Below are 10826 nucleotides of genomic sequence, written 5' to 3' on the forward strand. Positions count from 1 at the left end.
CGCCAATGACGCGCACTCGGGGCTCGCGCGCACGAGTCAAGCGCACGAGTCAAGTGTCCGGTGATAAACTTGATAAACGATCCTGCTGGATCCCTGAGCTGTCTTAATTAGTTCTTACATGTACTATAGTTTAAAAACAACAGCGTTCGTGCCAGACAAATGTAGCCTCAGGCATATAAAGGGACAGAACTGAATAGTTGAAAGGCTGTAGTGTTGTCTTCTAATGGACAAATCTATCAACAGGTTGTCCAAATATCTTTGGTTAGAATAATTAAATATCATAAATTAATTTCCAGAGCAAGCTGACATTTTACAGGAAACTAATCTGCTAATAGGCTAAAGGGCAGAGGTCATGGGGTCATGGGTGCCTGTGTATGTATTTCACATGTTTGAATAGGAAACGTGTATTTTTACATACTTCAAGTCTCCTTGAGCCACCCTGTGGTTGGGAAACCCTTTCTCTGTTTTTCTATGTGAGTTCTGTTTCTCTCAGTTGTCAGCTTTCATATACCATTCTTTCTCTCCCTTCCTCCTTTCACTCCTCCATTTCCCCATCACTCCTCCATCTCCCTCCTTCTGTCCTCCCTCCATGTCTTTCATCAATTCAATCCTTCTCTCATTCCTCCTCTCCTCTCTCCCTCCCTCCAACGCTCATCCCTCCATCTCCCATGTGATATTTCTAAATGTTGTATAGGTTCTGTGACTGAGCAGTACTGTCAGCCATTTTGATTTCAACTCTGGCGGGTTGTTCCCGTGGAGGGTTGAGCCGTCTTTCTCCTTTACTTCTCATTCCTATTCATGCTGTAAATGTCAGGTCTCACAGACAGAGTGAGAACGCGCACACGCACAGACACACAAACACGTACATGCATTCTACGCCCCCTCCCTTTCTCACTGTCTCTCTACACCCATTCTCTCTCTCTCTCTCTCTCTCACTGTCTCTCTACACCCATTCTCCCTCTCTCTCACTCTCTTTCCTCTCTCTCTCGGCTGTCAAAGATAGACCTTACCACTCACAGAGTATAACTTCCTATTCCATTCATTTGGTGAGCTAATGAAAACCAAGTCACATTTGGGAATAGTATGCATTATTATGGGTAGTAGAATGGAATCCCATGAATATGTGACGCTTGAAATGTATGGATGTTTAAGGACGCACGAGAACCAACAAATCAAACTTTCACTTTGGGGAAGGAAAACACTGAACCTTAGGAAAAGGTATATGTATCACAGTGGTAAGGCATGTAGCCGCTCTGTGTCACCCATAGGGGGCAGCCTAGCTGTCTGTACAGCCGCCCGACCAGACTGTTGATGTGTGATTACATTAGTGGTTTAGGATTACGTCACGTCAAAACGTCAGGAGAGTCCCCGCTCTGCCATTAAGCTGAGATGTATAGAAGGGGGGCTGTGTGTGTTTGTGTCTGTGTGTTTGTGAGCATGTGTGTGTGTGTGTGTGTTTGTGTGTGTGTGTGTGTGTTCCCACAGTGATTGGGGAAATTAGTTAGGCTTCTTAAGAGCAGCTGGAGAGTTCAGCTGAGCCTCTACCCCTCGATCCCCCACAGACACGCAGAACAGTGTTTCATCACCCGAAAGGAAACAGGGATCACTGCTGCTAGCATGGATTGTTTAGAGAGCGAGAGATGAAGAGAGAAGGACAGAGAATGGGAGAGAGATGGGGAGACAGAAAGGGAAAGATATTGATTATTGAAGAGGGAGATAGATGAATCGAGAGGGACATGGAGAGAGGGAGAGGAGAGAGGGAGATGTGGAGAGATGGAGAGATGGAGAGAGGGAGGGAGAGAGGGAGAGAGAGAGGGAGAGGTGGAGAAAAGGGAAAATGATAAAGAGCAGCTACATTATTGGTTTGGCCCACTTACTACAGAACACACACGCAGATGGAGAGGGAGTAGAGTAAAGTAGAACAGAGTAGAACAAAGTAGAGTAAGTTACCACAGACTCGTCCAGTCCAAACATGGCTGCTGATGGGCAACTGAGAAAATCAAACAACAGCTGCTTCAGATTGCTTGTAGAATAACTTAATGTATGCTGAGCTTGTGCTCAGGAATGTGTATTAATCGTGGGGTTGTATGTGTGTGTGTGTGTGTCTGTGAGTGCATCTGTGCGTGCATGTGTGTGTGTGTGTACAATGCATTGATGTGCATGAACGTGTTCTGGCCTTGCTTCAACCTTCAAAGCTCTCAACTAAACCGTAGTAACAATGCAATGAATTGTGTAAAAAATATATATATTTCCCTCGTGCGCTTTCATTTATTTTAGGGAAAGGAACTTTGGCACGTTTTAGTAACTGTAAATGCGAAACTGAAAACATGGTATGGGCTGAATCGTCCCATTGAATAGGCGCACATAATGATGCCTATGAGGATACAAATTGCTTTTGTGTTTTCTCTCCCTCAGAAGAATTCCCTGATCATCATAGTTCTGCCCGTCAGTCAGACTTCTGTTAAACACCAGGTCAGTCTGAAGAGACCCAGGCAGAGTTGGTGTATCTTGTGTCTGTTTAAGTTGGATGTTGACTCTGTCCCTTCACCTTTACAGGCCAGTGTCCCAAATGGCACCCTACTCAGTACACTACTTTTGACCAGGGCCGGTGAGGAAGGGGCCATGAGGTTGAGGAGTAAAACCTGGCGCACCCCGCCTCTGCCAGACCCGTCGCTGCTGTGTTTGTGTTGGGCCAGACTGACTTCTCGTTTGTCCCAGTGAGGTAGGTCGGAACACAATGCTTTGTGGGAGAATGGCTAAGGTGACCGGGTGAGAGTGAAGGAAGGGGGGTGAGGACCAGGGTGACCGGGTGAGAGTGAAGGAAGGGGGGTGAGGACCAGGGTGACCGGGTGAGAGTGAAGGAAGGGGGGTGAGGACCAGGGTGACCGGGTGAGAGTGAAGGAAGGGGGGTGAGGACTAGGGTGACCGGGTGAGAGTAATGGAAGGGGGGTGAGGACTAGGGTGACCAGGTTAGGGTGAAGGAAGGGGGGTGAGGACTAGGGTGACCGGGTTAAGGTGAAGGAAATGGAAGTGGGGGGTGAGTTGGGAACTAGGATTACTGGGAGAGACTGAAGGAGGAGGGGAGGCAGCTCACCTCTTTGCCCATTCTGCATATTCCCCTCCCTCCCTGTATCACTCTCTCTCCCTCCCTGTATCACTCTCTCTCCCTCCCTGTATCACTCTCTCTCCCCTCATATTCTCACCGTCAATCCTCCCTCCCTGGCTTTCTCCCCCTCCCTCCCTCCCTCCCTCAGACAGAAAACACGTGCGTTAAGCACCGCTGGTCTAAGAACTTAATTAGATTGATAACTTGGCCTTGGTTTGGTTTGGCAATTAATACGTACAGAGCCGCCTGGCTAATGAAACCCCCCACACACACAGAGCGGAGACTGTTCTGAATCTGTCAGAAGATCCCCAAAGGCCCCCGAGGCCCTCAAAACCAACCCTCTACTGTCAGATATGTTTAGATTACAAAGACGTTTTCATGTTCAATGAAACCCTATTGATCAGAAACAAAAAAGGCGCTTGAAATGAAGACCCAACTCTGCTGTGATTGTCAGCCACGGGATGTTTAAGCTTTTAGGTTTCTGTCTAATTGGGACAAATTACAGACCCCCCCTTCACACTGAACATCACTAAAGACAGTATAATTATAGAGTCTCTGTTTGAGTCCCAAATTGCGTCCCATTTCATGTTCGTGTTCTGCTTTGGACCAGGGCCTTTTGGACTCTCCTAAAAAACTGTGGACAACATAGAGAATAGGGATTCGTTTAGGATGAATCCTCCGTCGAGGAAGTCTTTATTTTCTCCTTTAGTTCAAGCAGGGTTAAATATAACCCTTCATGCTGGGCTGGTTTTCTTTGAAACCCTGATTGTAATTACAGAAGTAGTGTACGAAGAAACTGTCATGGAGGTGTTCTTAGACAGCCAGCAGAAGAGAATGGGACACAATGGCTCTCTGTTTAGACTGAGAGTCTGGCGTCTTCTGACAGAGAGCCGCAAGACGACAACAATGATGATGATGATGATGATGAATATCCTAGAAGGACGCCAGGCGTTGGCAGTCCTGTACATCCAATCCTTTCGCTGGACAATTACTAGGAATGTGTGACAAACATTCAGTGGGTTGACAGATTCTTATGCAGATGTTTTTTTCATTTTTGTTAACCACTATTCCATTCGTACGCCATTCTTTTGGACAACTGACGTCAAACCTACAATGGAGGGGAATAAATAGTTGAATGGCTTCCATTGATCATCAGAGCGTTTAGATATTTCCGGTTTAAACAAAACAGGGCAGCGTAAGCATTTGTAAAAAAAATAGTCCTCAGTTCTGTTTTATCTTGACCTGATATCCATTTATTAAAACAGTCGAAAGATTTTGCAGCTGGGCGTGCCAAAACCAGTTCAGTTTCTTTGTCAAAATTTCTGCCTGCATATAGAAAGCCGGTGTAAAGATTGCCACGTAGATTTATCAGGGTGTTGAAGATGGTTAAATACGTTACTTTGGGAAATGCCTTCAGCAAATTCCCCCAGACTTGTGTACACTCACTAGAATGCCAACTAGTTTGGCTCCAGCCATCGTAGAGAATACAAATCTCCCTATCGCCAGCACCACGGGATCTTCCAGTCAAGACGAACCAGTTGCAGCACACACAGCAAAGAAAACAAACCGAGCAACAGTTCCAGGACTTCGGCGAAATCTTGGTTTTAGCATCGGCTGATTATAGATCGGGAAGGGGACATTTTGACAGTCAATTTGTGTGTAACTTTCAAAGAGTCGCGGAGTTCGTCCTTTTGGCTCTGATATCTTTGCACATACAGTTAAGTCCGGATATATTTGGACACTGACACAATTTTCTTATTTTTGGCTCTGTACGCCACCACAATGGATTTGAAATGAAACAACCAAAGTGCAATTCATGTGCAAACTTTCTGCTTTAGTTCAAGGGGGTCAACAAACATATCGTACGAAATGTTTAGGAATTGCAGCCATTTTCATATACAGTCCCCCTTATACCAGTGGCTCAAATGTGATTGGACAAATTAACACAATCATAAATAAAATGTTCATTTTTAATACTTTGTCGAGAAACCTTTCCAGGCAATGACTGCTTAAAGTCTGGAACACATGGACATCACCAAACCCTGGGTTTCCTCCTTTGTGATGCTTTTCCAGACCTTTACTGCAACTGTCTTCTGCCTTAAGTTTTGTCTTCAGCAAGTATGTTTTGGGTCATTGTCCATCTGTAAAGTGAAGCCCCATCCAATCAACTTCACTGAATTTGGCTGAAAAGTGGTCTCTTAATCTGAGCAGACAATATATCCCTATACAATTCAGGATTAATTCGGCTGCTTCTGTCACATCATCAATAAACACTAGTGACCCAGTGCCATTGGAAGCCAAGTATGCCCTTGCCATCAGACTGCCTCCACCATATTTATTTTACAGATGTGGTATGCTTCAGATAATGAGCCATTCCAAGCCTTCTCCATACTTTTTTCTTCCTATCATTCTGGTACAGGTTGATCTTAGTTTCATCTGTCCAAAGAATGCTGTTTCCGAGCTGGGCTGGATTTTTGTATTTTTTTTGACAAAGTCTAATCTGGCCTTTCTATTCTTCTGGCTTATGAATGGTTTGCACCTTGTGGTGAACCCTCTGTATTTGCTCTTGTGAAATCTTCTCTTTATGGTTGCCTTGGATAATGCAAAGCCTATCTCCTGGAGAGTGTTCTTCACTTGGCTGGATGATGTGAAGGTGTTTTTCTTTACCAAGGAAAGGATCCTACGACCATCCACCACTGTTGTCTTCCATGGACGTCCAGGCCTGTTTGTGTTGCAGAGCTCACCAGCGTGTTATTTGTTTCTCAGAATGTACCAAACTGTTGATTTGGCCACTCCTAATGTTCCTGCTATCTCTCTGATGGATTTTTTGCAGCCTAAGGATGGATGGACTGTTTCACTTGCATTTGACCACATGTTATGGGTTCACAGCAACAGCTTCCAAATGCAAATGCCACACCTGGAATCAACTCCTGACCTTTTACCTGGTTAATTGAGGAAGAAATAACAAAGGAATTGCCAACACCTGTCCATGAGACAGCTTGAGTCCATTGTCCAATTACGGTCCCTTGAAAAAGAGGGGGCTACATAAATCCTAAATACCCTCAAATTAAAGCTGAGAGACTGCACTTTGAGCAAATATTCATTATTTAACTATAACTTGAATATATTTAGGTAAACAGCCCAAAAAACTAAACATGTGTCAGTGTCCAATTATTTACAGACCTAACTGTAACCAGATCCAAAACATATAATCGAGCATCTGATGGAATACACAAGACTTTAGTTTCCGAAGAATAGTGTGATGTGCAGAGTGGTGGCTCTAGCCTTTAGGGGGCCCTAGGCAAAATTGTATTTGGGGCCCCCTCTCCCATAGTGGCCGTGGGCTCCCTAGAACCAGCCCTGGATGTGCTTCTGGAGCTCTGAGGCTGAGGTTACTCCAGGGCCCATGGTGCCTGTATTGCAAATTACTTTTTCACGATACAGTGCATTGCTTTTAACCATCGTCCCATGGGCCCTAATCAATAAACCTGCACTACATAGGAAATGTCTTTTACCTTTCCATTTGTCTGGTTTCATTTGAGGCCATGGTATTCAACTCTTACTGTAAGAGGTCTGTAGCCTGCTGGTTGTCTGTTCTGCCTCATCATTAATTGCACCCACCTGGTGTCTCAGGTCTAAATAAGTCCCTGATCAGAGGGTTGCAATGAAAAAACACAGTGGAACTGGCCTTGAGGTGCACAATTGAGTTTGAGGAATTTAGTATAATTGAATTAACTCCGACAACATGTGATAAAAGTCTGCTCCTGTGAGCCTGTGATTTAATTCTGCGCCTACTAATATGCTCTTTCGTAGTGTGTTTTATGGTCCGTTGCTAGGAGAGGGAAGATATTAAGAGACACAGGAGTGTTCTGACCTGGCTCTTCTATCGAGCGGTTAGAATATACAATGGGGAGCGGTTCTGCAAAGTTCACATGAAAGAGAGAAGCTGAATGCGTCACCAGTGGCACCCTATTCCCTTCCTAGTGTGCTACATTTGACCATGGACTCCCTTTTGGTTCTGACTGGATGCTGTGCACTACATAGGGAATAGGGTCCCGTTTAGGATTCTCTGCTCCATGTACAGAGTACAAATTACAGCCATTTAAGGGTTGTCCTTTTCACAGCGCACCTCGATCACTCCTCCGTAGACTTTTAGCATTAAAACCATCTCTCTTATTTATCGTAGGTTTGGTCTACGATTCCATGGACTTCAGTGTGTGTGTGTGTGTTTTTGAGGGTTAGAGCAAAAGAGAGACATTATCTAATCACTGTGTTGATTGTCTGGATTCAAATGACACCGGTCGGAGGGGCTAGCTGAGGGTGAGAGCGCGGAGTGACGATAGAGAGGGGGAATGAGGAGCGAGGGGGAGAGGGGGGAGGGACGATAGAGAGGTGAAATGAGGAGCAAGGGGGAGAGGGGAGTTGACAGGGTATAGTGGGAACCTGCTGGTTCTGTTAGAAATACAGTTGATTGAATGTTCTGAATCAAATGCTCACATGGTTTTCCAGAAGACCAGTTGCACTGATATTCTGGTGCACATGGAAACATCTGAAAATAGTAGTCTCACATTGATATACACTCACCTAAAGGATTATTAGGAACACCTGTTAAATTTCTCATTAATGCAATTATCAAATCAACCAATCACATGGCAGTTGCTTCAATGCATTTAGGGGTGTGGTCCTGGTCAAGACAATCTCCTGAACTCCAAACTGAATGTCAGAATGGGAAAGAAAGGTGATTTAAGCAATTTTGAGCGTGGCATGGTTGTTGGTGCCAGACGGGCCGGTCTGAGTATTTCACAATCTGCTCAGTTACTGGGATTTTCACACACAACCATTTCTAGGCTTTACAAAGAATGGTGTGAAAAGGGAAAAACATCCAGTATGCGGCAGTCCTGTGGGCGAAAATGTCTTATTGATGCTAGAGGTCAGAGGAGAATGGGCCGACTGATTCAAGCTGATAGAAGAGCAACTTTGACTGAAATAACCACTCGTTACAACCGAGGTATGCAGCAAAGCATTTTTGAAGCCACAACACGCACAACCTTGAGGCGGATGGGCTACAACAGCAGAAGACCCCACCGGGTACCACTCATCTCCACTACAAATAGGAAAAAGAGGCTATGTTGCCTGGTCTGATGAGTCTCGATTTCTGTTGAGACATTCAGATGGTAGAGTCAGAATTTGGCGTAAACAGAATGAGAACATGGATCCATCATGCCTTGTTACCACTGTGCAGGCTGGTGGTGGTGGTGTAATGGTGTGGGGGATGTTTTCTTGGCACACTTTAGGCCCCTTAGTGCCAATTGGGCATCGTTTAAATGCCACGGCCTACCTGAGCATTGTTTCTTACCATGTCCATCCCTTTATGACCACCATGTACCCATCCTCTGATGGCTACTTCCAGCAGGATAATGCACCATGTCACAAAGCTTGAATCATTTCAAATTGGTTTCTTGAACATGACAATGAGTTCACTGTACTGAAATGGCCCCCACAGTCACCAGATCTCAACCCAATAGAGCATCTTTGGGATGTGGTGGAACGGGAGCTTCGTGCCCTGGATGTGCATCCCACAAATCTCCATCAACTGCAAGATGCTATCCTATCAATATGGGCCAACATTTCTAAAGAATGCTTTCAGCATCTTGTTGAATCAATGCCACATAGAATTAAGGCAGTTCTGAAGGCAAAAGGGGGTCAAACACAGTATTAGATGCCTAATAATCCTTTAGGTGAGTGTACAGCTGCAGATTTTATTTTTGCTTTCCTTTCCAACGTTTTTTTCCAAAGTGAGGAACAGTAGCGTTCAATTTGCAGTGGTCTCTTAATTTTAAGCATTCTGTTCCTCACTCAAAACATTCCTTTTATACTTTTTTGGAAAGGTAAGAAAAAAGTGCAGTGGTCTTGATATTTTTAGAAACTCCTATTTCGGACATACTGTAAATTATTTTATTATATATTTTATTATATATTCTAGTATTGTGTTTATGATGAAATGCTCTGTTTAAACTGTGTCACATGGCACTGATGCAAAATTATTGATAATAATTACCCTAAAAATAATAGTGTATTAATATTACTCTCTCCCCTATCCAGATGTACAATGCTAAGATACCAATGTGTCATTTTGCATTAATCTGCCAACAATCGCATGTATCTATGCTAGCCTTCTGCTTTCATGCCAATGGCATTCTACTGACATTAGCTAGCTATCACTGTTGCCATGAATGAACACTTAAAAGCTGGCCAAGCAGTTTTATTAGAAACAGCTGAGATGACTAAAACACTGCAGCTAGCTAGCAAGGCAACCTTGGTGACAATGTAATTAGCGCAAAGGAATGTTAGATTAGCCTTCCAATTTTAAGATAAACCTTTAAAAACACTACTTCAGTGAGTGATTAGACTACTACTGAAAGGGTGGATAACCTGGAGTTGTCAAAGGCTTGGAACAGCAGATACAAGTGGATGCATGTCTGTTATAGTAAAAAAATAACTATAATTCTGCCAATTTGGAGCCTCCATTGCTCCTATTTATATTAATACTATGAAATTAATTCAATGTGTCTATATATTTATGCTATGTTTGAGTCTCTTTTTTTGATCACCTCCACCCTGCACATTGGTCCCTGTTTTTTGATGGCCTATTGACATATATTGAGAGCACATCGAAATTCAGATCACAGAAAGAAAGGACAGTGCAGAGAATGAGACCTGTTCAGGCTCATTTACCATATTACTGACTGACTTGTTTTTATATTGTCTTCTCTGTAGGTACCCTCAGTGAAATTAATGTTACCCTGCCCATCACAAATCACCAAGTGGCAACCTGCAGTTCACAGCAACATCTTTTGTTGAACAGAACTATCTGAATGAATTTAGTTTTTCTAGTCTGTTGACAACCCCTTACTAAAGTTGTAGATTTAACATTGACGAGGACGTGTCATGAGCCAGTTTAAATGTTTGTTTAATATTGAATGATTTTACATAGTATTTTGACCACTTAGCCTCCAGCCACACCACAAACAGCCAGTCAGGTGAGGGGAGTTTTGCTTCTGGTGGAGCTGATAACGCTCTTTTCCTGGAGGTAGTGTATACAAGGAATAAAATAAATATCTGTCAGGCATCATAGATAGTAAAACATTGCATGTTATTTGCTTGGTATCAACTCCTGTCATCGTTTCCATTCACGGACGGATTGTGTGGAGCTCGGATTTTGAATATGTGTGAATAATGTCTAAATGGGACATCTACAAATATTTCCGTTAAAAGGCTGGAATGTCCCATTTTGCAAATTGTCCCATTTTTTACAATATTGACCCTAATAAAACAGGTAGGATTTAATTGGTGAAAAGTACCAGGGCTTCTGGCCAGGTAACCCAGTAACCAAAATATTACTGAATACAATCATCAAGCTGACTGACTCTATGCTAAGAAATGTTTCCTCATTTCAGCAATTAGGGTTAACTGTCTGCTCTGGGACAGAACGACCAGGTTTTTAACTTTGTTGAACCAGCGACCATATGTTTACTGGCCCAATGCAACTGACATCTAGGTTATACATTTTCATTTCACACAAACACACATGTACGTATGTGTAATTAATAATTTTCAGAATACTAGCAAACCAGCTAGCTAACATCCTTCATGCACAAATTCAGTGATAAAGCCCAGGTCCTCGCTGAACCCTCCGCTGAACAATATACAGTTCAATCAC

General features: G+C 43.5%; 1 protein-coding gene across 4 annotated transcripts in view; it reads left to right on the forward strand.

Annotated features, from left to right (window-relative positions):
• Positions 1-10826, forward strand: part of LOC105023494 (zinc finger CW-type PWWP domain protein 2) — a 50059-nt gene that overhangs the window by 15265 nt on the left and 23968 nt on the right. For all 4 annotated transcript variants that reach the window (XM_020054603.2, XM_020054600.2, XM_020054601.2 and 1 more), the window contains exons 6-7: positions 2416-2472; positions 2557-2722. In XM_020054603.2, the coding sequence (XP_019910162.1) occupies positions 2416-2472; positions 2557-2721 (222 nt within the window). In that variant the 3' untranslated portion in view covers position 2722. The remainder of the gene's footprint in view (positions 1-2415; positions 2473-2556; positions 2723-10826) is intronic.

Source organism: Esox lucius, chromosome 16 (genome assembly GCF_011004845.1).
Source record: "Esox lucius isolate fEsoLuc1 chromosome 16, fEsoLuc1.pri, whole genome shotgun sequence".
NCBI lineage: Eukaryota > Metazoa > Chordata > Actinopteri > Esociformes > Esocidae > Esox > Esox lucius.